Source organism: Chelonoidis abingdonii, chromosome 16 (assembly GCF_003597395.2).
Source record: "Chelonoidis abingdonii isolate Lonesome George chromosome 16, CheloAbing_2.0, whole genome shotgun sequence".
NCBI lineage: Eukaryota > Metazoa > Chordata > Testudines > Testudinidae > Chelonoidis > Chelonoidis abingdonii.
This window is the reverse complement of record NC_133784.1, coordinates 6,574,371-6,597,670: the sequence shown is the minus strand read 5'-3', so window position 1 is coordinate 6,597,670 and position 23,300 is coordinate 6,574,371. Positions and strand designations below refer to the sequence as shown.

At 62.4% G+C, this 23,300-nt stretch overlaps 1 protein-coding gene across 2 annotated transcripts; it reads left to right on the top strand.

The window, feature by feature from the left end:
• Window positions 1-984: 984 nt before the first annotated feature.
• MMS19 (MMS19 cytosolic iron-sulfur assembly component) lies at window positions 985-22,923 on the top strand. Of its 2 annotated transcripts, XM_075072997.1 has the most exons (31): window positions 985-1,157; window positions 4,061-4,109; window positions 4,837-4,937; window positions 5,812-5,897; window positions 6,480-6,554; window positions 7,234-7,303; window positions 7,454-7,582; window positions 7,674-7,735; window positions 9,009-9,095; window positions 9,808-9,882; window positions 10,332-10,409; window positions 10,678-10,816; window positions 11,079-11,233; window positions 11,355-11,433; window positions 11,761-11,886; window positions 12,129-12,210; window positions 12,509-12,606; window positions 18,094-18,216; window positions 18,582-18,737; window positions 19,128-19,227; window positions 20,141-20,243; window positions 20,316-20,390; window positions 20,502-20,628; window positions 20,720-20,820; window positions 20,901-20,957; window positions 21,072-21,258; window positions 21,782-21,864; window positions 21,948-22,112; window positions 22,191-22,250; window positions 22,487-22,587; window positions 22,674-22,923. In XM_075072997.1, the coding sequence occupies exons 3-31, from the start codon at window positions 4,919-4,921 to the stop codon at window positions 22,699-22,701; spliced, it is 2,826 nt and encodes a 941-aa protein (XP_074929098.1). In that variant the 5' UTR covers window positions 985-1,157; window positions 4,061-4,109; window positions 4,837-4,918; the 3' UTR covers window positions 22,702-22,923. The 2 variants fall into 2 exon arrangements, with proteins under 2 accessions (XP_074929098.1, XP_074929099.1); XM_075072998.1 differs by lacking the exons at window positions 985-1,157; window positions 4,061-4,109; window positions 4,837-4,937; window positions 5,812-5,897 and adding an exon at window positions 5,557-5,681 and having other exon boundaries at window positions 7,498-7,582.
• Window positions 22,924-23,300: the final 377 nt, after the last annotated feature.

Sequence of the window (23,300 nt, the reverse complement as noted above, 5' to 3'; positions counted from 1 at the left end):
GGGTCCCGGGGTGGAAGCCGGGCGGGCGGGGAGGGTCCCCCGGAAGCCGGGCGGGGGGTCCCGGGGGCTGTGTACGGAGTTTACTCCGCGGCCCCCCAGCACGCACGAGCGCAGGGGCCCCGCTCACCTGCCTCGTCCCGGGGCGGAGGGACACGCCGTGGGGTCCCAGGGGGTCCCGGGGGTGGAAGCCGGCGGGCGGGAGGGTCCCGAAGCCGGGCGGGGGGTCCCGGGGGCGGGAAACCGGCAGTACTCCGCGCCCCCAGCACGACCACCGAGCGCAGGGTCCCCGCTCACCTGCTCGCTGGCGGGGGGGCCCGGGGCCGCGGGCCGCTCCCGCGCGCGCGCCCCACGCAGCCTGCCCATGCGAGGTCCTGCCTGGGGATGCCCGGCGGACCCTACAGCCGCTGCCCGCCCGACCCGGACCGCTCTGCCGGAGAACCCCGCCCCCGAACACGTGACGGCGGGACGCGCAGCCCCGCCCCATGCCAGCCGGACCAGATGGGAGCTCTGTGTAGGCGGGTCAGTGTGACCCGCCCCCGGGTCGGAAACCAATGGGAGTGGTGTATGGGGGCAGGGTGTGACCCCGCCCCCGGCCGGTCGGACCAAGGGGAGTCCTGCGTAGGGGGGGGGCAGATGTGTGACCCCGCCCCCGGCCGGTCGGACCAATGGAGTCTGCGTAGGGGGGGGGCAGAGTCGTGACCCCGCCCCGGGTCGGACCAATGGGAGTGTGTGTATGGGGGGGCAAGAGTGTGACCCCGCCCCAAGGCCTGCTCAGGGCTCGCTGACACGACAACCAGCCGCTGCGGGAGGGTCCGACCCTTTACCCCCGGCCCCACCGCGCCCTAAGCCCGTCCCGTAGGAGTCACCAGGCCCCGCCCTTAATTCCAAGCTCCTCCCCCCGGCATCTGAGTCACCCCTCGGCGCCACGCGCACTGGCAGCCCCCGGGCCCGTTGTCACGTGACAGATGTGTCCACGCTGTCCAACGTGGACGGAGTGGGCGCTGTCCGGCGCGCATCGCGCCTGTGGTTGTCTCTCCCCCCACCCCCAGCGCAGTCATGGCGGCGGCGGCTGCCGGTGCGAGGGCCAGGCGCGCCCTGCGGGCGGTGCGGGAACTCGGTCCCGGCTGCGGACGGCGGGCGGCCCGAGGTGGCGGCAGGTACCCGGCCGGCGCGGGCTGGGCATGGGAGTGCGGATGGGGCGGGCTGGAGATGGGGCGGGGCGGGCCGGGGAGTCGGGACAGGGGGGGCTGGGGAATTGGGCGGGCTGGGCAGGGAGTGCGGACATGGGGCGGCTGGGGAGTGGGGCGGGGCTGGCCAGGAGTGCGGGACCGGGCGGGCTGGGGATGTGGGCGGCTGGGCAGGGTGAGTGTGAGGAACATGGGCCGGCGGGATGTGCGGCTGGGCGGGCAGGGAGTGCGGGACGTGGGCGGGCTGGGGATGCTGGGCGGGCGGGGCAGGTGATGTGATTGCTGGCGGCGGGGCAGGGGAGTGTGGCTGGGCGGGCTGGGGGCATGTGTGGGCTGGGCAGGGAGTGCGGGACAAGGCGCGGCGGGGATTGGGCGGTGCGGCAGGGAGTGCGGGCACGTGAGCGGCTGGCTGGGATGTGGGCAGGCGGGGCAGGGAGATGCGGGATTGTGGCGGGCTGGGCAGGGATGTGGGATGTGGGCGGGCTGGGGATGGGCGGCTGCGGGCAGGGAGTGCGGACATGGGGGGCGGGAAGTGGGCGGGCGGTGCACGGGGGAGTGCGGACATGGGGCTGCGGGATGATGGGCGGGCTGGGCAGGGGGAAGTGACGGACATGGGGTGGCCGGGATGACAGGAAGCAGGGTGGGTTGGATAAGGGGTGTGGTTCTGGGGTGCAGAGGACTGCAGACATTGGGGGATGTAGGGCTGGGGCCTTGTGCTGGGTGACAGGGCACTGGGGGCTAGTGGGGATGCTGGGAATCTGGGTTAAGATGGTCATGGCCACTGACCTGGGTATGTGGGGTGGGATGTGGGACATGGGGCGGGGCTGGGGGGATGTAGGGCTGGGGCAGTGTGCTGGGTGACAGGGCACTGGGGGCTAGTGGGGATGCTGGGAATCTGGGTTAAGATGGTCATGGCCACTGACCTGGGGGTGGGTGGGCAGGACTGGATACAGGAAAAGAGAGTTCCAGGTGACTTGGGTAACATCTGCACCTTCTGGGGTTGATGTGCCTGGTCACTGGCTGCCTTTCCTGTGTGTAGGTTCCCTGGCACCTCTCGTGGTGGAATAGGTCTCTCCTGTGGTAGGTGAGGTGTGGGGGGTAACCGTCCCCATTGTAGTGGGCGCTGGCGAGGTCTCAGCTGCACTACTGTGTCCAAGTGTGGGTGCCCCGCGCTTCGGGGAAGATGGGCATTTGGTCTTTCTGTGTTCTCTGGCTTTAGTATAAGAGCAAGATGTAAGTACACCTAAAGCCAAACGTTCAGTACGTAGACAAAACTGCCATTGGCTTCCCTCTATCACCTACCTTGCATATCGTTAGTTTCTTACTCTCAGTGTAGAGTCATTATTCTGGAATAAAAGTCATGTTAACTCTAGAAGAGTGTGCCCACATAGGGAGCTATCGCGGAACAGCTTATTCCACCAGAGGTATGCTAATCAACTTTCCCAGGAAGAGTAGGCCTTGGAGCAGAAATGATAAACTGTTTAGAAAACCTGGCATGTGAAGGATGGTTAATTAAAGGCATGTTTGCTTGAGAAAAGACTGGGGGGAAAATCTGATGATAGGCAGTGGTCCCCAACGCAGTGCCTGCAGGCGCCATGGCATCTGTGTGCGCCTGCGTACTGGCCGGCAGACAAGCATCCGCCGAAATGCTGCCGAAAAGCGGTGTCACCAATAGGCGGCGCTGCCAATTTTCGGCGGCATTTTGGCAGTGACGCGTCTTGATATTGCTGCTTCTCAGCAGATTTTGGCAGATGCTTGTCCGCCGGCCACGGTCCTCAGTGGCTTGTCATCCAGCATCTGCCACCTGGAAAAGATTGGGGACCACTGTGTTAAGGGCTGTTAGTGAGGACGGTGATCAATTGTTCTCCATGTGTATCAAGGATAGGAGAAGAAGTACTGGGCTTAATCTGTAAGGATAGTTACACTCTGGACCAGGCTTCAAGGCAGGCTGTGGAATCCCCATCACGGGAGGTTTCTAGGGATGCAGTGTTTTAGTGCCATCTTTGCTTAGCGGGCGGCCTGAATGGGACAGCATCAGGAGTCCCAGGTTCTGTTCCTAGCTGTGGCTCAGATCCCTCAGGAAGGTCATGTCATCTATCTGTGCTTCAGTTCCCCTACCAGTAAAGCAGGTGTAAGTCCCCAGCAGGGGATGCCTGGGGCCTCTTTAAATGTCCGTAACACACACTGAGAACTTCAGAGGGACAGCACCAGAGAAGAGCTAATGTTGCACAGCTGATGTCATCCAGTGATGGGATTTGCTGTCCTGGATGGCGTTCGGCACGTGCTGTCAATTACTAGCGCACGAGAGGGTTACCTGACACACACTCATCTGGTGTTCCCAGCTGGTCACAGCCCTCCCCCCACCCTCCGCCAGCTCCAGGGCCACATCCTCCCCACAAAGCAGGGCAGGGAGAAAGCAGAATCCCTGTCAGCAGAGGGGCATTACAGTCAACACTGTCCCCACGTGATTGGCAGGGCAGTCACTCTCTGAGCATGCTCTGGGTCACAATTCTGTCCCTCTCCCAGGCTTTCAGTCCTCAGCTCGTGTCTCCCACCCGGCTGCAAATGCTCCTTAGGCTCCAGCTAGCCCAGTTCATATCCCTGGCAAGTAGTTCAGTCGTAAAACCGGCCCCAGCCTATGGTCTCCTCAGGAGCTGGCGTGTGTACACCAGCCCCTGCCAAGCACCACAATTCCCCGTAATTCCCCCAGTACTTAATGGGGTGCCAGGGAAACGCACGGCACCTGTGCCATCAGCTAGGCCTGCCTCTTCTTCCCCGGAGAGGAAGAGCAGCCCAGCCCCGCTCTCTGGGGCCCTGGCTGTCTGAGGGACGCGTTGGGCCCTCCCTGGCTCATCATTTGCCTCATTTCCTAGGGGTGAAAGCGGGAAGCTGGACCATCTTGGAGATCGTGGAAGCCCTGGGGTGAGAGAAACCTCGTACAGCACTTCCCTCTTCCTCCTCCGGCTCGGGAAAGTCAGGAGCAGGAGCGTTAGAGGCAGAGGGGGCTTTGTGTCGCTCCCTTGGCCTGGAGCCGAGACCCCCCTGTGCACTCTGGCTGTATCAGTACCATGCAGCGCCCCTCTGGGGATGAGCCGGGTGCCCCTACCCTTTCCCAGCCCCGGTGTACCGGATTGCTTCAGGAGAATGAATTCTGGGACCCAAATCGAGCAGGAGTCACCAGCAAATCTTTGCCTGCCAGAATCCAGAGTAACTGCCCCCCCTCCCCCCCATCTTCCACGGGCGTTCCCTGCTGGGTGGGTGCTCTCAGGGAAGGGTCTTTGTCTCGGTGCTGCTCCTGCCCCTCAGTCCCTGCGGCCAGTCGGAACCAAGAGCCATTTCTTTGCCTGGCTTCTGCTAATGGAGCATTGGGGTTTCTCTGTTGTGGATGTATTAGTTGGGGGGAGGGTGTCAACTCCATAGCCCTGGCCAGATGAGTGGGCTTCTCCCCCCAGGGCAGGCGGGGGGCTGTGTTACCAAGAGGGGAAGTGACTTTGCCAAGGCCATGCAGCCAGTGCCAGAACTGGGCACAGAGCAGAGTAGTCCTTGCTGCCGGCCCCTGCTCTGACCACTACTCTCCCCCTCACTTGTACACACTGAGTGTGGGCTCTGCTCACCACAGCCCTGTCGGCATTCTCCACCCCCCCTTTAGGTCCTGCCTTGAGAATACAGAACCTCGCACGCGTGGGCGAGGCCTCCAGCTGCTGTCCCAGGTCCTGCTCCAATGTCACTCCATGCTGCAAGAGGAGGAAGGTAGGGGACGTGCCAGCCCCCTTCTCCCTGTGTGACTGCAGCCCTGGACACAGGAGTGGGTGCAGCTCAGCATGGGCATTGCTCTGGTAGTGGCTGACTTCCCATGTGCATGATGTGCTGTAGCGCCCGGGGGGTTGGGACACCTCGGGGTCGCAAGGTTATTTCCTGGGGGTTGTGAGCTGCAAGTCTCCATCCCCAAATGCTGCTTGTCTCCAGCATTTATCATAGTGTTACAGATAAAACAATGTGCTTTGAATTTATAAGGGGGAGGGGTCACACTGGGAGCCTTGCTGTGCGAAAGGGGTCACTGTTTGTTTCCAAGGCGCTCTCGTGCCAGGGCTCTGAGTGTTTCCCTGCAGCAGCAGAGAGCACAGGTGCTGTGAGCTGGCTCCTGGCGTCTGCTTCCTGCCGCAGTGGCCCCAGGGTGCTCTGCGCTGTGATTCAGGGCAAAGGAATGTGTCTGGAACCGGGTGGGAGGAATCCCAGGCTGCTGTGGTGTCTCTCTGCTTGGCTCAGCTGACTTGTCAGCTCCAGGCCCGGTCTTTGCACATGCACTTACGCCCAGGCCCTTATCTGGTTCCGCCCAGCTGTGTGCAGAGCCCCACCTCATTAGCGCTCAGCCATGGGGTGCAGAAAGGGCTGTTCTTGGGGTAGAGAGGTGTCCGGGGGGGCCCATCCAGGAGGAGTGGGTGGAGCAGCTGCAGGCTTTCTGTCATCAGCAGCACCAGAGCCAGATGCTCACCAGTAAGTGCGTTGGGTTCTAACCTGGCAGCTGGCTCTGCTGCCCTGTCCCAGGTGCCATGGCTCTCGGGGAGGTGTAGGCTCAGCCCACAGAGCTGGGGGTCTCACATCTCAGGTGTTTGTTTCTGTGCAGTGACACATCTGGTCCTGTTCTATGAGAACCGATTGAAGGATCATCACCTTGTGATCCCTGCTGTGCTACAGGGACTCCATGCGCTGGTGAGCTCGCTTCTGCTGCTGCTACAGCCCCCTCTCCGGCTGGTCGGAAGAAGGATTCCAGGGCAGAGCTGGGAACCAGCAGCATCTGTCCATCTAGGGGCGGGGGAAACAGGCCCCTCCTGTCTGCGCTGCAGCAGCCATTGTCTCATCTCCTCCACACGCCTGTGTGGCCTGTAGGATGCTTCCGAGGGAGCTGAAACCACTTCTAATGCATGGAAGGGAGGGCAGATGCCTTCCTAACCCTGCGGCGGGCGGGGGAGCAGCAAGGGCAGCTTACAACTTGAAGCAGGAGATTGGATCACCTTTATTACATGTTAATGGCCACGGACTAGCACCTCCCCAGGAACGGGTGGGTCCCTCTGGTGCAGGATTTGGCTGGGCTGAGGTGATTGAATCATTAGTGTGACTAGCCTGTGGGCTCTGTGACTAAGCTGTGCAGGGTGTGAGGGGACAGCTGCTAAATCCTGTCCTTTGTGTGTGGTGGGGGGATAGTGTGGGGGCACCCCACTCTGCTGCAGATCACCTCCAGTGCTGGCTGGCAGCTTTGCGCTGTACCTTGCTTTTCTCTCCCTGTGTCCCCAGAGCCTGTGTGAGGTGCTGGCCCCAGGCCTGGCCGTGTCTGTGCTCAAAGCCATCTTCCAGGAGGTGCACGTTCAGGTGAGCGGCCAGAGTCCATCTGTCACACCCCTTTGCGGGCCCTTCCCAGCTGCTGTCCGTGCCCCCAGGGGCCAGGGTAACATGTCACGTTCATGATCTGGTGAGTCTGGTGAGCCGGGCTGCTTCTTGGCTAGGGGCACAGCTCCTGCTCCTCTGTCCCCCCTGCATGGTGTTGTGGCTCAAGCCATGCCTGGAGGAGGGCAGTGCTGGTTCCTGGGGACTCCCTGCTGGCTGGCGCTTCAGGCCTGCTCAGGAGCCGACTCCCTTCTGGGAGTGGTTGGAAAAATCTCAGAGAGCAGAGCCTTGGCTCCCATCTGGTCCACGTCCCCACCCCTCTGGCCAGGGCAGAATAGGGTCCTTCAGGCTGTTCTGCAGGCCAGGCTTAGACCTCCAAGCAATGGGGATTCCTTCTGTTCTGGGAGACAATCGCCCAGCCTGACAACCTCGTTTAATGCCCTTGCACTCCTCCTGCGCATGCCCCTGTGTGCCACACTAACGCCTCTCCCCCAGGGGCGCATGTCCTTCGTGTTGGCATCCCTGCAGCTGGCAGCACCGTGTGGCGTAGTCCCTCCAGCCCCCAGTCAGCGGTGCTGTGATCCCTCTGCTCTGGAGCACGGTGGGCGTGATCTGTGAGTCCGTGACAGTGTGTTCTCCTAACTCCTCCGTTCTTCCCCTCCAGTCCCTGCCACAGCTGGATCGCCACATGGTCTACAGCATCATCACCAACTTCATGCGCACCAGAGAGGAAGGTGAGGCAGGGAGGCGACCCGCTGGAAGTGGGGAGGGTAGGTGCTGTGGCCTGGCAGGGGGGAGCCCACAGGCAGTGCCCTGTGGCTTGGCCCAGTGGCTGGGCTGTGGGGACCCTGGGCCATCACTGTGCCTGCTCCTTCCCTCTGCAGAGCTGAAGGGCCTAGGCGCCGACTTCACTTTCGGCTTCATCCAGGTGATGGACGGGGAGAAGGACCCTCGCAATCTGCTGGTAGCCTTCCAGATCGTCCGTGACCTCATCCTCAAGGACTATGTGCTGGGTAAGCACCTGGCAGCCCTGCTGCCCTCAGCCCTGCAGGCAGCTTGAGGGGCTGGCCCTGGGACTGAGCCATTTCTGTTCTCTCCCTGCAGGTCCCTTCGTGGAGGAGCTCTTTGAAGTGACGTCCTGCTACTTCCCCATTGATTTTACTCCTGTGAGTGAGTCTCTCCTCCCCATACCTTCTGCATTGCCTGTCACCATGTTCCCATGGGGCTCTGTCCTGCCCAGGGCTGGGGGTAAGAGGGGCAAGGTGAGAACCGAGGCTGGTGAGCATCCTGTGGTTGGTCTCAGTGTCATAGGCCGAGGACCGTTCTGAGGGCAGGACAGTGTGCATGAGGCCAGGTTCCTTTGACTGGTATTGCTGGTCTCTGGTCCCCGAGAGGATCATGGATTTTATCCCATGGCAGCTACTGTACTTAAGAGCCTTTGGTGAGGCACCTTGACAGGGGCTTTCTGAAGGTCCAAGTGCACTGTCCACCAGATCCCCCTTGGCCACATGCTTGTTGACCCCCTCAAAGAATTCTAGTAGCTTGGTGAGGCGTGATTTCCCTTTACATAAACCTTGTTGACTCTTCCCCAACAAATTATGTTCATCTATGGGCTTGGCTACACTAGCGCAGCGCTTTGAAGTGTGAGTGTAGTCAGAGCGGCAGCGCTGGGAGAGAGCTCTCCCAGCACTGCACGTAAACCACATCCTTTTCGGGTGTAGCTTGCAGCGCTGGGAGCCGTGCTCCCAGCGCTACCGCCCTGATTACACTGACACTTTACAGCGCTGTATCTTGCAGCGCTCAGGGGGGTGTTTTTTCACACCCCTGAGCGCGAAAGTTGCAGCGCTGTAAAGTGCCAATGTAACCAAGCCCTATGTCTGGTCATTCTGTTCTTCACTCAAGTTTCATCCAGTTTTCCTGATACTGAAGTTAGGCTCACTGGCCTGTAATTGCCGGGATCGCCTCTGGAGCCTTTTTAAGAATTGGTGTCCCATTAGCTGTCCACCAGTCAGCTAGCACAGAGGGTGATGTAAGCAGTAGATTACATACCACCATTAATACTTCTGCAGTTTCACATCTTTGAGTTCCTTCAGAACTCTTGGGTGAATCCCATCTGGTCCTTATTGCTGGTGACTTATTGCTGTTTATCAGTTTGTTCCAAAACCTCCTCTAATGACACCTCAGATTTGTCACCTAAGAAGACTGGCTCAGGTGTGGGAATCTCTCTCACATCCTCAGCCATGAAGATCCATGCAAAGAAACTTGCCAGAGTCTATGCTCCTTTCTATTTTCCTCGGTAGGGTTTGATTTGCAGGGTTTAAAAGACGCGTTTAAATCTCTCTTTTGCTCTGGTTCAGCCATGGCGGCATCTTTTGCTGTTTGTTCTGTTCTTTGGGAATCTGTCTGACAGGCCTCCTACTCTTTGTGCTTCTGTTCCAGCCCCCCAACGACCCTCATTGCATTCAGAGAGAGGACCTGATTGTGAGCCTCCGGGCCGTGCTGGCCTCCACGCCCCAGTTTGCCGAGGTACGACGCCCCTCGGGTGGGCAGCAGCAACTACGCCGAGAAGCATTGCCCTTCTGAGCTGGAGGGAGGGCGGGCGGGCGGGCTGGTGATTCCGCGCCCTGCGCTCTGGGTTGTAGGACCAGACATGCTGGAATGGGCACCGGCCGCTCTCCAGAGCCATGGGTGGAACCTCTGAGCAGAGGCAGCTCCCTGCATGGTGCACCGTGGTGGGAGAAGGGAATTCACAGATCCCAGGGCTGTTGTGATCATCCGGTCTGACCCTCTGTGTGACAGGCTGGAGACCTGCCTTGAAATAATCCTTAGAAAACATTTCAGCTTGCTTTAAAAATGGCACATGCCGGGGAATCCTCCTGCCCCTTGGGGTGTGGTTCCCTTGGTGCCCCTCCCTGTCACGAACGTACGCCGCTCTGGTGTGAATGGCTGGGCCCCGGAGCTGGGAGCGGCCAGGCTGGGTCTGGGCACTGACCCAAGCGCTCTGTGCTACGTCTCAGTGCTCTGGTGGACAATAGCAGCTGATGGGCTGGGTCTCCCCTGAAAGGGCTGCAAGCCCATGTCCCCTGCCCTGCGAGCTCAGGGTGGCTGCTGGCAGCCATGCACTGGGAAAGGCTCTGTACCTGCAGCCCTGCCTCTGTCCAGGGATGGGGGAGCTGGCGGTGTGGGCTTGGGTGCTGGACTGGGTCCAGGGAGCCTAACTGCCCCTCTCTCTCTACAGTTCCTGCTGCCGCTGCTAATCGAGAAGATGGACTCGGAGATGCAGAGCGCCAAGCTGGATTCCCTGCAAACCCTGGTACGGGGGACAGGTGCAGAAGCAGGATTTATTGTTTGTGTTTTGTAGAACTTAGAAGGAAGGATAAAGGATAATAATGTAGGATGTATTGATTTGATTGTATTCTGCCGGCCACCCCGACTGGATAGCAGCAGGAAGGAACGACCCTGGGTCGTTGGAAAAAATCACATCCCAGCAGAAAACAGTCATACTACGCTATGATCCTTTGTCCTTCATTCTTGGTTACACAAAATACAAACACTAAATCCTACTGCTACATGGGCTCCCCTCGCTGCTGGCTTCAAGGGAGTGGGAGCACCGGGTCTCTCCTCTCTGGCCGTAGTGCGGTTATCCCTGCAGCCTTGCCCACAGCCAGCCTGGCAGGCTGAGCCCGGGGGGGGCGGTCTCTGCTCTCTGGCCTCCTCCCTTGCTGGCTCTTCCCTAAGGTGTGTCCTGGCTCCCTCCTGCAGGGCGCCTGCTGCACCATCTATGGGCAGAAGGAGCTGCAGGAATTCCTCCCCAGCCTCTGGTCGTCCCTGCGCCGGGAGGTGAGTGCAGCTGGTCCCCAGGGGCGCATCTGGGGGCAGAAGGAGTCTTCCCTCATGCCCACAGGAGAGCCCCAGAGCATTGCAGTCGGCCTTCGCAGCCCTGCCCAGAACATGAGGGTTGAGGAGAACCTGGGCAAAGCCCAGACCCCATCGGGGCTTTTGGGGAGTGCGTTTGGGGTGGGGCCCAGTGCTCAGTTTCCAGAGCTAGTGGGAGTGGGGCCCGACTCCCTCTGGCCGGCGTCTGGGCATGTCTGACTCCCTCCCCCAGGTGTTCCAGACGGCCAGCGAGAAGGTCGAGGCGGAGGCTCTGGCTGCGCTGCGCGGCCTGTCTGCCTGTCTGTCCCGCTCCGTGCTCAGCTCAGACACTGAGGACCTGCTAGACTCCTTCCTGAGCGGCATCCTGCAAGGTACCTCGGGGCCCCACGTCCGGCTCCGGGGACTGTGTGCACTGACTGTCCCCTGCCTGCTCTCCCCACCACCACTCCGCATCCTGTTCCCCCCTCGCAGGACATGCTGGGGAGCATGGACTGGGGGACAAGCCTGGGGAACTGCCAGGGTCGCACCCTTTCCAGCAGAGGGTTGGCATGGTAGGGGTGCCTGTGGGCTCCGGGTGAGTGGAGAGCAGCAGCCTGGGGCTCTGGGGGATGTAGCTGACGCCTGCTCTCTCAGACTGCAGGCACCATCTGTGCGAGCCTGATATGAAGCTGGTATGGCCGAGCGCCAAGCTCCTGCAGGCAGCAGCAGGCGCCTCCTTCCGAGCCGGCCACCGGATCACCAGCAGCGTCGTGCCCCTGCTGCTGGAGCAGTACAACCAGCACCCACAGGTGAGGGACGCCTGCCAGAGCAGTGTGCACGGGGGGGCCTGGTGCTGGTACGCTGCACAGGACCCCCCTCCCAGCTCTGAGCAGGAGCTCTGACCTGGGCTGTGCCTTTGCTCCCTTGTAGAGCAGCCAGCGGAGGACGATCCTGGAGATGCTTCTGGGCTTCTTAGAGCTGCAGCAGAAGTGGAGGCACGAGGATGAAGGTGAGGCTGTTAACCCAACCCCCCCAGCATGGGGGGCCATTACTTGCTTCCGTGGGGCCCCTGACGGTCCGGACTGGTCCTAGGCGCTGCCCGTTGCCCTGAACTTGGCAGGGATGGGCCGGCAGCACATTCAATATTAGTGTTTTAAACAGACATGCAGATGAACCAGCTGCTGCGTCCCACCTCAGAGGTGGCTGCACTTCTATGGTGGGTGAGGTGTGCTGTGTGTGAAATCTGTGCAGCCCTCAGGCCGGAGGGTGCCTGCGGGGGGGTGGGGTGCTGGAACTTGTGCCCACAGGGCCCTGACGCTGTGTCTGTGTCCCCCAGAGGAGAGCGCCTTGCTGTGTTCCCGAGCCTCACTGTGCTCCGTGCTGTTCTCGGCACTGACTGACTCCAGCGTGCAGCTGCAGTTGGTGGGGATCCGAGCCCTGACCGTCCTGGGCATGCTGCCAGGTTGGTGTCTTCCTCGGGGAGGGGGGACACTGGTGCTGGCAGCTCGGGGGGGCTGTCTGGTTATGGGCCAGTGTCAGTCCCTTGCAGGGTGCTGATCGTAGGGGGCGCCCTGGGGCCCTGTTCCCCGCTGGCTGGGCTGGGCTGTGGCAGCACCTGGGGGCACTAGATGATGCTGCAGGCTGTGGGGGAGGGCAGTGCCCTGGGCACTGGGCCTGGCGCAGCTCAGCTGTGTCTCGTTTCAGGGCTCCTGGCTCCCCCGGACGTGCAGCTGGTCGTGGATCACCTGACGCGGCTTGTCTTGCACGCGGACGATTCCCAGAGCTGGTGAGTGGCTGTGGGGGTCCCTGGCCTGTGGGCAGGCCTGGCTAGAACAAACCCAGCATGCCTGGGCGCTTGGCGTCCTGGGTGCCCTGCACCCCCAAGAATACAACGGGGCCTGCTGCGGGAATGGAGGGATGACCAGGGTTGGGGCGTAGCCACCAGCTCCCCTGCTGAGGGGCTGTGAACCCAGCCTGTCTCCCTGCAGTGCTGTGCTCCAAGCCCTTTGCCCGCTGCGTGTGGCTGGGGTGGGACCCTGCTGGCCCCACCCGGCAGCTCTCACCTCTTCTCTTCCTCCCCACAGCGCGGCCGCGATGGAGGCCGCAGGATCTCTGGCCCCCATCTACCCCGGGGCCTTCTCTGGGCGCATGGTGCAGAGGCTAGCGGAGGAGTTACAGTCAGGTATGGGCCCCGGCTGGTGTGGGCGGGGGACAACTCTCCACCTGGGGGAAGGTCCCATCGCCACCAACCTGGGAGAGGCTGGAACCCCACTTCTCCCTCCCCCGGCACTGCAGTACTCCTGCCACGCTGTACGGAGCCACGCCCCCTTCTCTGGCACCCCGCTTCTCCCTCCCCCCGCTGCAGTGCTCCTGCCATGCTGTATGGAGCCACGCCCCCCTCTCTGGCACCCCGCTTCTCCCTCCCCCCGCTGCAGTGCTCCTGCCATGCTGTATGGAGCCATGCCCCCCTCACTGGCACTTTCCCGCACACACCTGTCACTGTAGTGCCCATGCTATGCACAGCTCCTAGATGGAGCTGCTATACGGTGGGTGCATAACTGGTTGGAAAATTGTTCCCAGAGACTAGTTATCAGTGGTTCACAGTCAGGCTGGTAGGGCATAAAGAGTGGGGTCCTGCAGGGATCGGTTCTGAGTTCGGTTCCGTTCAATATCTTCATCAGTGATTTAGATAATGGCACAGAGTACACATATAACGTTTGCTGATGATACCAAGCTGGGAGGGCTGCAAGTGCTTTGGAGGACAGGATCAAAATTCGAATGATCTGGACAACTGGAGAAATGGTCTGAAGTAAATAGCATGAAATTCAATAAGGACAAATGCAAAGTACCCACTAGGAAGGAACATCAGTTGCACAGATACAAAATGGGCAATGACTGCTAGGAAGGAGTCCTGCGGAAAGGGATCTGGGGTCATAGTGGATCACAGCTAAATATGAGTCACCTGTGAAGGCTGTTGCAAAAAAGCAAACATCATTCTGGGCTGTCTTAGCAGGAGTGTTGTAAGCAAGACCGAGAGTGATTTTCTGCCTACTCTGCGCTGATATAGAGCTCAGCTGGAGTATTGTGTCCAGTTCTGGCGCCACATTGCAGGAAGGATGTGGACAATTGGAGAGTCCAGAGAAGAGCAACGCAAATGATGACAGGTCTAGAAAACATGAGCTCTGAGGAAGAGTGAAAAACTGGGTCTGTTTAGTCTAGAGAAGAGAAGACTGGGGGCAGAGGAGACGGACCCGAAGGAGGCTGTGGAATCTCTGTCACTGGGGATGTTAAGAGAGGTTGGATACACACCTGCCAGGGCTGGTCTAGGTAATAGTGAGTCTGCCTCTGTGCAGGGGCTGGACTAGCGCTCGCAAGGTCCCTCCCAGTCCTTCGATTCACTGATTCTAAGCTATACAGAGGGTCCCCACACACACACTGAGACTCCCCTTCTCCTTCCTCTGTCACTGCCAGGTTGCAGGGGCCTGCTGCTGCGCCGGCCTGGCGCTCACAGCATGCCTTGGCAGCATACCCTAGGCCGGGCTGGGCCCTGGCGGTACTTCAAGGGACTGGGCTGAGGGCGGATCCAGCTGGGGAGTCAAGCTGTGCCGGTCTTCTGCTCCCCACCACCACCCTCATCCTGAGCCGCCACCTGTGCCGCTTCTTTCAGAGCGGGAGAGGCAGGCGATCCACGCAGTCCCTGCAGGCGTGGCAGCCGTGTCCACCACCCGGATAGTGCGCGAGACGATTCGTCCTGCTGCATGTCGCGCAGGTGCAGACAGGTAAGCCACAGGAATCCTGCAGAGCCTTCGTGGTTCTGGAGGGAGCCAGCAGGGCATCAGCAGAGATGCGTGAGCTGGAGTCTGGGCCAGGGGTTGGGTTGAGGGCATCAGCGGAACCCGGGGGAAGGGAGCTGCCAGGCTGGCTAGCAGGGGGCTGCGGGTCCGGGTTGAGGAGCATTAGCAGAGCTGGTACTTGCTGTGCCTCAGGGCTGGAGCTTGAGCTGGCCCAGCGGCACTTCATAATTTGTCCGTGTGCTGCTTGGCATCTGCCATGTCCTGAGCCCAGAGCGGGGGAGTGTTGGCTCTCTGTGTGCCGGGCATGTTCATGGACTCTCGCCTGCAGGGAACGTGCCAGCAGAGGCCTGTGACATGGGGCCGTGTGCCAGAGCTGCAGCGGGTGGCGGTGCAGTGCAGCGGGAAGCGAGAGTGCTGGTATTACCACCAACCGTGGTGCCCTGTCTGCTCGCTGTCACGGTGCAGGCCGCCATGCAAGGTGAGGCCACGCTCGGGCATGGAAGGGGGCAGTTGGGGCTTGGGGGCTCCTTGGGTCACGGGGTCTCGGCTGGAAAGCAGCCATGGGACACCAGGACAGATGCTGTCCCTGTGCTGGGCAGCCCACAGGTCTGGGCTTAGCTGCCTGCAGACGTGGCGCCTTGGGAGGCGCGTCACAGCCTGGAAGGAAGGCAGTGCCCGGTCCCCGCTGCTGAGAGGATTCGCAATGGCCACGCAGCCTTGTAGCCTTTTCCTGTGAGTGCCGGGGCACTCTGGGGGCGCCTGAGCCCACATGCAGGCCTGGGCAGGTCCCCGGTGGCTGCAGGTAGGCTTGACCTGGCCCTTTCTCGCGCTGGCTGCAGAGAACGCTCACTTGCCACTGGGAAGGTGCGTGGAGGAGGAGGTTTGATGCCATGGTGCCCGCATCAGCGCTGCCAGCTCCACCTGTGCCTGAGTGAGTACACCAGCACCGAACTGGGGCCACGTCCTGGAGCCACAGGGTCGGTGCTACAGCCCAGCTTGGAGGAGCCTGTCAGTGTGCCCAACCCTGGATAAGCCTTGCTGCTCCCACCTCTTGGCTGGACCCGGCCCTGCAGCCCCTCCGACCCTCATAGCTCAGGCAGCGGGTCAGCTGGGATAGACCCGAGGGAGGCTTGGGCATTAGCCCTGAAGGTTGCCCCAGCGTTCACAGCGACTCCCCCAGCGCCGCCAGACAGTTGGCTTTGTTCGGTAACTGGCCATGGCCCAGGCTGGCTGGCCGGCGGGTCGCCCGGAACTGAAGGTTCGGCACGGCCATCTTGGGGAGCCCTGCATTCCAGCTCTGTTGGGCTGGGCCTCCTTGGTCCGACTCCTTCAGCAGCCCCTCTGAGCTCCCTCCAGCCTTTGATCTCCAGCTGGCGGGGGGGTGGCTCAGCTCCCTGCACAGAGACGGGGAGATCTCTTTCGCTGGGGCGCTGGTGTCAGGTCCTGGGGACTGGATTTGCCATCGGTGTCTCAAATCTCCACTGATCTGGGACAGGCCAGCCAGGCAACACCACCTTGTCTCGCGTGTCTTGAGAGCAAACATCCTATCCCACCCACGGGGACAGCACAGGGAAACTGAGGCATGCCAGACTCATAAAAAATTACAAACATTTTCCACTTGTCCCATCACGTGCTCTGTTCTGCTGCTCCAGCCCCAGCTCTGCCTCCTGGGAGCTGGGGGTTGAGCAGGAGGGGCTGTTCCTCACAGTGGGGTGCTGTGACTGGGGGAAGTGTGTTCTCCTGACTGCCTGGCCACAGCTCTGAGGCTCCTGCATGTGTCCCCTCCCTCCCGCAGGCTGCTGCCAGAGCGTCTCCCAGCTGGTGCCCTCTTCCTGGACGGGTGAGGTTCCTTCCTGCGCCCCAGGACAGCTTCCCTGCCCCTTCCAGCCGTTTCAGGTGAGTGGGGGTGCAGGGGGGAGGCTGGGGCACGGGCAGTTGGTGACACTGGCACTGCTGTTCCCTTGCAGGGCGGGCAGCATGTGGCAGCACAGAGACGCCTGGTGGCCTGCTCATGGCCTATCTCGCTCCTTGCCAGGAATGTAAGTCGGGGATGGGATTCCCGGGTCGGACCGGGGCAGTGTGGATGTGGCATTGGCAGCGCTGCGGTTTGAGCGCCCAGCATCCGTATGGGGTCTGGTCTCTTCCAGGTGCTGATTCCCAGCAGGACAGGCTGCTGCAGGAGCTGCTGGCTCTGAGCTGCTCTTGCGACTGCCCCTCACTGCCACGCGGCTGCCAAGTGCTTCGCGGGGCTGGTGAACAGTACCGGCAGGTAAGAGGGTGGGCGGGCGCTGGGCCAGCCTTGGGGCATTCGGCTGGGTGCTGCAGACTTCATGCCTGTTCTGTCCGTTCCCCAGGACAGCAGCTGGACCACTCTGGAGACACGGCGTGAGCAGGATGGAGGCCGCTTGCCGAGGGCCCACTCGAAGCCAGGCCTCACCCTGCTCCTCTGGTAAGGACAGCACCCGGGGGGCGGGCGCTGGCAGTGCCCACCAGCTCTCCAGCTGACTGTTCTCTGCCCCTGCAGGTGACCAAAGGCCTGGTTCTGCGCTACCATCCGCTGAGCTCCCATCTGCAGACAAGTGAGCAGCCAGCCACCCCGGGGAGACCCTGCCCCTCTCTTAGGCTGGGGCAGCCTGCCAGCCCGGGGCACCTGCCCTCACTCAGCCTCCCAGTTCCTTCTCGCCCCTGCAGTTGCTGGGCCTCCTGGGGGATGCTGAGCTGGTCCTGCGGTGGCCGACGGCTTCTCCTGCTCATGGCCGACTCCCCAGACGTGCTGCACAAGGGGTGTCACGCCGACTGCGATCATGTTCCGCCAGCGCTTTTCACTGACAGCGTGCCCAAGCTGGTCCAGGCTTCCACCTGCCGCCCTGGTGAGCGCGGCGGCCCCTGGGTCTGGTCCCAGGCTAGAAGCAGAGACAAAGAGGCTAATTCATTAAGATGAGCTGTCATCAGCAGGAGAAAAAAACTTTTGTAGTGATAATCAGGATGGCCCATTTTAGACAGTTGACAAGAAGGTGTGAGGATACTTAACATGGGGAAATAGATTCAATGTGTGTAGTGACCCAGCCACTGGGAAATGGGAAATGGCTGCCTGGGAAGGAGTCCTGCGGAAAGCACAAGTTAAATATGAGTCACCTGTGTAAGGCTGTTGCAAAAAAGCAAACATCATTCTGGGCTGTCTTAGCAGGAGTGTTGTAAGCAAGACACGAGAAGTGATTCTTCTGCCCTACTCTGCGCTGATATAGAGCTCAGCTGGAGTATTGTGTCCAGTTCTGGGCGCCACATTGCAGGAAGGATGTGGACAAATTGGAGAGTCCAGAGAAGAGCAACGCAAATGATGACAGGTCTAGAAAACATGAGCTCTGAGGGAAGAGTGAAAAACTGGGTCTGTTTAGTCTAGAGAAGAGAAGACTGGGGGGCAGAGGAGACGGACCCGAAGGAGGCTGTGGAATCTCTGTCACTGGGGATGTTTAAGAGCAGGTTGGATACACACCTGCCAGGGCTGGTCTAGGTAATAGTGAGTCCTGCCTCTGTGCAGGGGCTGGACTAGCCGAGCTCGCAAGGTCCCTCCCAGTCCTTCGATTCACTGATTCTAAGCTATACAGAGGGGTCCCCCCCACACACACACTGAGACTCCCCTTCTCCCTTCCCTCCTGTCACTGCCAGGTTCGCAGGGGCCCTGCTGCTGCGGCCTGGCCTGGCGCTCACAGCCATGCCTTGGCAGCATCACCCTAGGGCCGGGCTGGGCCCTGGCGGTACTTCAAGGGACTGGGCTGAGGGCGGATCCCAGCTGGGGAGGTCAAGCTGTGCCCGGTCTCTCTGCTCCCCCACCACCACCCTCATCCTGAGCCGCCAGCCTGTGCCGCTTCTTTCAGAGCGGGAGGAGGGCAGGCGATCCACGCAGTCCCTGCAGGCGCTGGCAGCCGTGTCCACACACCCCAGGATAGTGCGCGAGACGATTCCGGTCCTGCTGCAGTGTCTGCGGCAGGTGCAGACAGGTAAAGCCACCAGGGAATCCTGCCAGAGCCTTCGTGGGTTCTGGAGGGAGCCAGCAGGGGCATCAGCAGAGATGCGTGAGCTGGAGTCTGGGCCAGGGGGTTGGGGTTGAGGGGCATCAGCGGAACCCCGGGGGAAGGGAGCTGCCCAGGGCTGGGCTAGCAGGGGGCTGCGGGTCCGGGTTGAGGAGCATTAGCAGAGCTGGTACCTTGCTGTGCCTCATGGGCTGGAGCTTTGAGCTGGCCCAGCGGCACTTCATAATTTGTCCGTGTGCTGCTTGGCATCTGCCATGTCCTGAGCCCCAGAGCGGGGGAGTGTTGGCTCTCTGTGTGCCGGGGGCATGTTCATGGGACTCTCTGCCCTGCAGGGAACGTGCCAGCAGAGGCCTGTGACATGGTGGCCGTGTGCCAGAGCCTGCAGCGGGTGGCGGTGCAGTGCCAGCGGGACGCCGAGAGCTGCTGGTATTACCACCAGACCGTGGTGCCCTGCCTGCTCGCTGTCACGGTGCAGGCCGCCATGCAAGGTGAGGCCACGCTCGGGCATGGAAGGGGGCAGTTGGGGGCTTGGGGGCTCCTTGGGGTCCTACCGGGGTCTTCGGGCTGGAAAGCAGCCATGGGACACCCAGGACAGATGCTGTCCCTGTGCCTGGGCAGCCCACAGGGCTGGGCTTAGCTGCCCTGCCAGACGTGGCGCCCTTGGGGAGGCGCCGTCACAGCCTGGAAGGGAAGGGCAGTGCCCGGTCCCCGCTGCTGAGAGGATCTGCAATGGCCACGCCAGCCTTGTAGCCCTTTTCCTGTGAGTGCCCGGGAGCACTCTGGGGGCGCCTGAGCCCACACTGCAGGCCCTGTGGCAGGTCCCCCTGGTGGGCTGCAGGTAGGCTCTGACCTGGCCCTTTCCTCGCCGCTGGCTGCAGAGAACGCTCACTTGCCACTGGGGAAGGTGCTGCTGGAGGAGGAGGTCTTGACTGCCATGGTGCCCGTCATCAGCGCTGCCAGCTCCCACCTGTGCCCTGAGTGAGTAACACCAGCACCGAACTGGGGCCACGTCCTGGAGCCACAGGGTCGGTGCTACAGCCCCAGCTTGGGAGGAGCCTGTCAGTGTGCCAGACCCCCTGGATAAGCCTTGCTGCTTCCCCACCTCCTTGGCCTGGACCCCGGCCCTGCAGCCCCCCTCCGACCCCTCATAGCTCCAGGCAGCGGGTCCAGCTGGGATAGACCCCGAGGGAGGCTTGGGCATTAGCCCCTGAAGGTTGCCCCAGCGTTCACAGCGACTCCCCCAGCGCCGCCAGACAGTTGGCTTTGTTCGGTAACTGGCCATGGCCCAGGCTGGCTGGCCGGCGGGTCGCCCGGAGAACTGAAGGTTCCGGCACGGCCCATTCTGGGGAGCCCCTGCATTCCAGCTCTGTTGGGCTGGGGCCTCCTTGGTCCGACTCCTTCCAGCAGCCCCCTCTGAGCCTCCCTCCCAGCCCTTTGATCTCCAGCTGGCGGGGGGGTGGCTCAGCCTCCCTGCACAGAGACGGGGAGATCTCTGTTCGCTGGGGCGCTGTGTGTCAGGGTCCTGGGGACTGGATTTGCCATCGGTGTCTCAAATCTCCACTGATCTGGGGACAGGCCAGCCAGGCAACACCACCCTTGTCTCCGCGTGTCTTGAGAGCAAACAGTCCTATCCCACCCACGGGGGAACAGCACAGGGGAAACTGAGGCATGCCAGACTCATAAAAAATTACAAACATTTTCCACTTTGTCCCATCACGTGCCTGTTCTGCTGCTCAGCCCCCAGCTCTGCCTCCTGGGGAGCTGGGGGTTGAGCGAGGAGGGGCTGTTCCCTCACAGTGGGGGGTGCTGTGACTGGGTGGAAGTGCTGTTCTCCTGACCTGCCTGGCCACAGCTCTGAGGCTCCTGCATGTGTCCCCCTCCCTCCCCGCAGGCTGGCTGCCCAGAGCGTCTCCCAGCTGGTGCCCCTCTTCCTGGACGGGGAGGTCTCCTTCCTGCCCCAGGACAGCTTCCCCTGCCCCTTCCAGCCGTTTCAGGTGAGTGGGGGTGCAGGGGGGAGGGCTGGGGCACGGGCAGTTGGTGACACTGGCACTGCTGTTCCCTTGCAGGGCGGGCAGCATGTGGCAGCACAGAGACGCCTGGTGGCCCTGCTCATGGCCTTCGTCTGCTCCTTGCCCAGGAATGTAAGTCGGGGGATGGGATTCCCGGGGTGAACCGGGGGCAGTGTGGATGTGGCATGGGCAGCGCTGCGGTTTGAGCGCCCAGCATCCGTACTGGGGTCTGGTCTCTTCCAGGTGCTGATTCCCCAGCAGGACAGGCTGCTGCAGGAGCTGCTGGCTCTGAGCTGCTCTTGCGACTGCCCCTTCACTGCCACCGCGGCTGCCAAGTGCTTCGCGGGGCTGGTGAACAAGTACCCGGCAGGTAAGAGGGTGGGGCGGGCGCTGGGCCAGCCTTGGGGCATTCGGCCTGGGTGCTGCAGAGCTTCATTAGCCTGTTCTGTCCGTTCCCCCAGGACAGCAGCTGGACCAGCTCTTGGAGACGGCGGTGAGCAGGATGGAGGCCGGCCTTGCCGAGGGCCCACTCCGAAGCCAGGCCCTCACCCTGCTCCTCTGGGTAAGGACAGCACCCTGGGGGGGAGCGGGCGCTGGCAGTGCCCACCCAGCTCTCCAGCTGACTGTTCTCTGCCCCTGCAGGTGACCAAAGGCCTGGTTCTGCGCTACCATCCGCTGAGCTCCCATCTGACAGACAAGGTGAGCAGCCAGCCACCCCGGGGAGACCCTGCCCCTCTCCTTAGGCCTGGGGCAGCCTGCCAGCCCGGGGCACCTGCCCTCACTCAGCCTCCCAGTTCCTCTCGCCCCCTGCAGTTGCTGGGCCTCCTGGGGGATGCTGAGCTGGGTCCTGCGGTGGCCGACGGCTTCTCCCTGCTCATGGCCGACTCCCCAGACGTGCTGCACAAGGGGTGTCACGCCGACGTGCGCATCATGTTCCGCCAGCGCTTCTTCACTGACAGCGTGCCCAAGCTGGTCCAGGGCTTCCACGCTGCCGGCCCTGGTGAGCGCGGCGGCCCCCTGGGCTGGTCCCAGCCCCCCAGCCGGCCCTCCTGCCCCCTGGGCCCCTCCCACTGCCTGCCCCTCCTGGTCCCCCAGGCTGCTCCCACCCCTTGCTGCCCCCTGGGCCCCTCCCATCCCCTGGGCTGGCACCCTGCTACCTCTGCTCCCACCCCTTGCTGCCCCCTGGGCCCCTCCCATCCCCTGGGCTGGCACCCTGCTACCTGCCACTCCTGCCCCTGGGACAGCTGGCCCCCCTGCTCTCTGCCCCTCCTGCCCCCTGGGCTGCTTCCACCCCCTGGGCTGGCCCCCCAGTGCCTGCCTTTCCCACCCCCGGGGCTGGCTCCTTGCTGCCTGGGCCCCTCCCACCCTCTGCCCCCTGGGTTGCTCCTCCTGCTGCCTGAGCCCCTCCCGGATGAGCTCCCAGTGTCCGCAGGGCTGCCAGCTCCGGGGGTGCTGCCCCCTTGGTGTGCGCATGGCCCCTCCCAGGAACGGGGCTGTGACCCGCTGCCCTCTGCTCTCCCCAGGCGTGAAGGCAAATTACCTGAAGGGCCTATCACATGTGCTGAACCACCTGCCCAGGCCAGTGCTGGTGACGGAGCTGCCCACGGTGAGTGCTGGGCCGGGCCGGGCCGGGCTGGGCGGTGGGGGGAGCCCGAGCCGACGGGCGTCTCACTGCCTGTGTCCCCCCAGCTGCTGTCTCTGCTCCTCGAGGCCTTATCCTGCCCGGACCGCGTGGTGCAGCTCTCCACCCTCAGCTGCCTGCAGCCCCTGCTGCTGGAGGCGCCGCATGTCATGAGCCTGCACGTCGACACCCTGGTCACCAAGTTCCTGGGCCTGACCTCCAGCCCCGCCATGGTGCGTGCCCTGCCCCTCCCTGCCCTGCCTCGTCCCGCCCCACTGCCACCCACGCTCACCCGGCTCCGTGTCTTTCAGGCCATCCGCATCGCTGCACTGCAGTGTGTCCACGCGCTCACCAGCCTGCCCATCCCCGTGGTAAGTCCCCACTCCGCGCAAGCTGGGCACCGTGTCCGGGCTTGAGGGGTAGGGCAAGTGCCAGGGACCATGGGTAAGCTGGGGTCCCTGTACACATCGGGGGAACCCTAGCGGGTGCCTGCCCCATGCTGCCTCCGGGGGCGTGGAGGGAGGGGACTCTCCCCAGGGCAGGGCAGCCAGCCCCCTTCGCTCCATGGCGTGCAGTGCCCACACTGACAGGCACCTCTCCCCTCCAGCTGCTCCCTTACAAGCCGCGGGTGATCCGGGCACTGGCCAAACCCTTGGATGACATGAAGCGTCTGGTGCGGAAAGAGGCGGTGGTGGCCCGTGGGGAATGGTGAGTGCAGGGGGGTGTGGCAGGGGGCTCCCGGGACACAGCCTGGAGCCCCCACCCCGACCATGCTGTCTGTTCTGTGTCTGCAGGTTCCTGCTGGGGAGCCCAGGCAGGTGAGGCCCTGCCTGTACTGACAATCTAACCAGGAACCCACTAACCAGTCAAGCCTCCCAGAGTGGGCCGGGAAGGACGGCAGCCTCTGCCAGAGGCCAGCCTGCTCCTAGCACACGTCGGAGCTGCGGGGCGGCCCCGCTCCTCGGAAGGCAGGCGCCTGCCGCCCGGCTGTGCCCACTTGTAGGCGGCGCATGGAATCCATGGGCCAGCCGAATAAACACGTTTATTTGGAGAAGATGGCTGGGGTGAGGGGCCCGAGGCTGCTCCTAGCACCCCCTGCTGGGGAGGTGGGAGCCCTGTAGCTGGCCCCTGCGGTCTCTCCATCTCTGTCCTGAGGGTGAGGGTTTGGCCTGGCCCTGGCTTTCTCCAGGGCTTGGTCCAGTCTGGGTCTGAAGGCCCAGGGACCATGTGAGCCTGGGGTCCTGTTACCTGCCCCGGTCCCTGCCCCTTCCAGGGCTTTGCTGTGTCCTGCAGGCAAGGGCCCGTTCTGGGAACAGGAGAGCCCTTCTACCGCTGGCCTTCCCCACTCATGGCTATGTCGGCTCTGTCCAGCAGCAGCAGTACCTGCTCATCCCCTGCTGGCTGTTGGGGGGCAGGGCCCC

Bases quoted from the DNA above. Each gene is read 5' to 3' on its own strand.
- MMS19 (XM_075072997.1), top strand. The intron at 6,555-7,233 runs GTGAGCGGCCAG...CTTCCCCTCCAG, and splicing joins TCCAGGAGGTGCACGTTCAG to TCCCTGCCACAGCTGGATCG. The intron at 20,821-20,900 runs GTAAGGACAGCA...CTGCCCCTGCAG, and splicing joins CCCTCACCCTGCTCCTCTGG to GTGACCAAAGGCCTGGTTCT.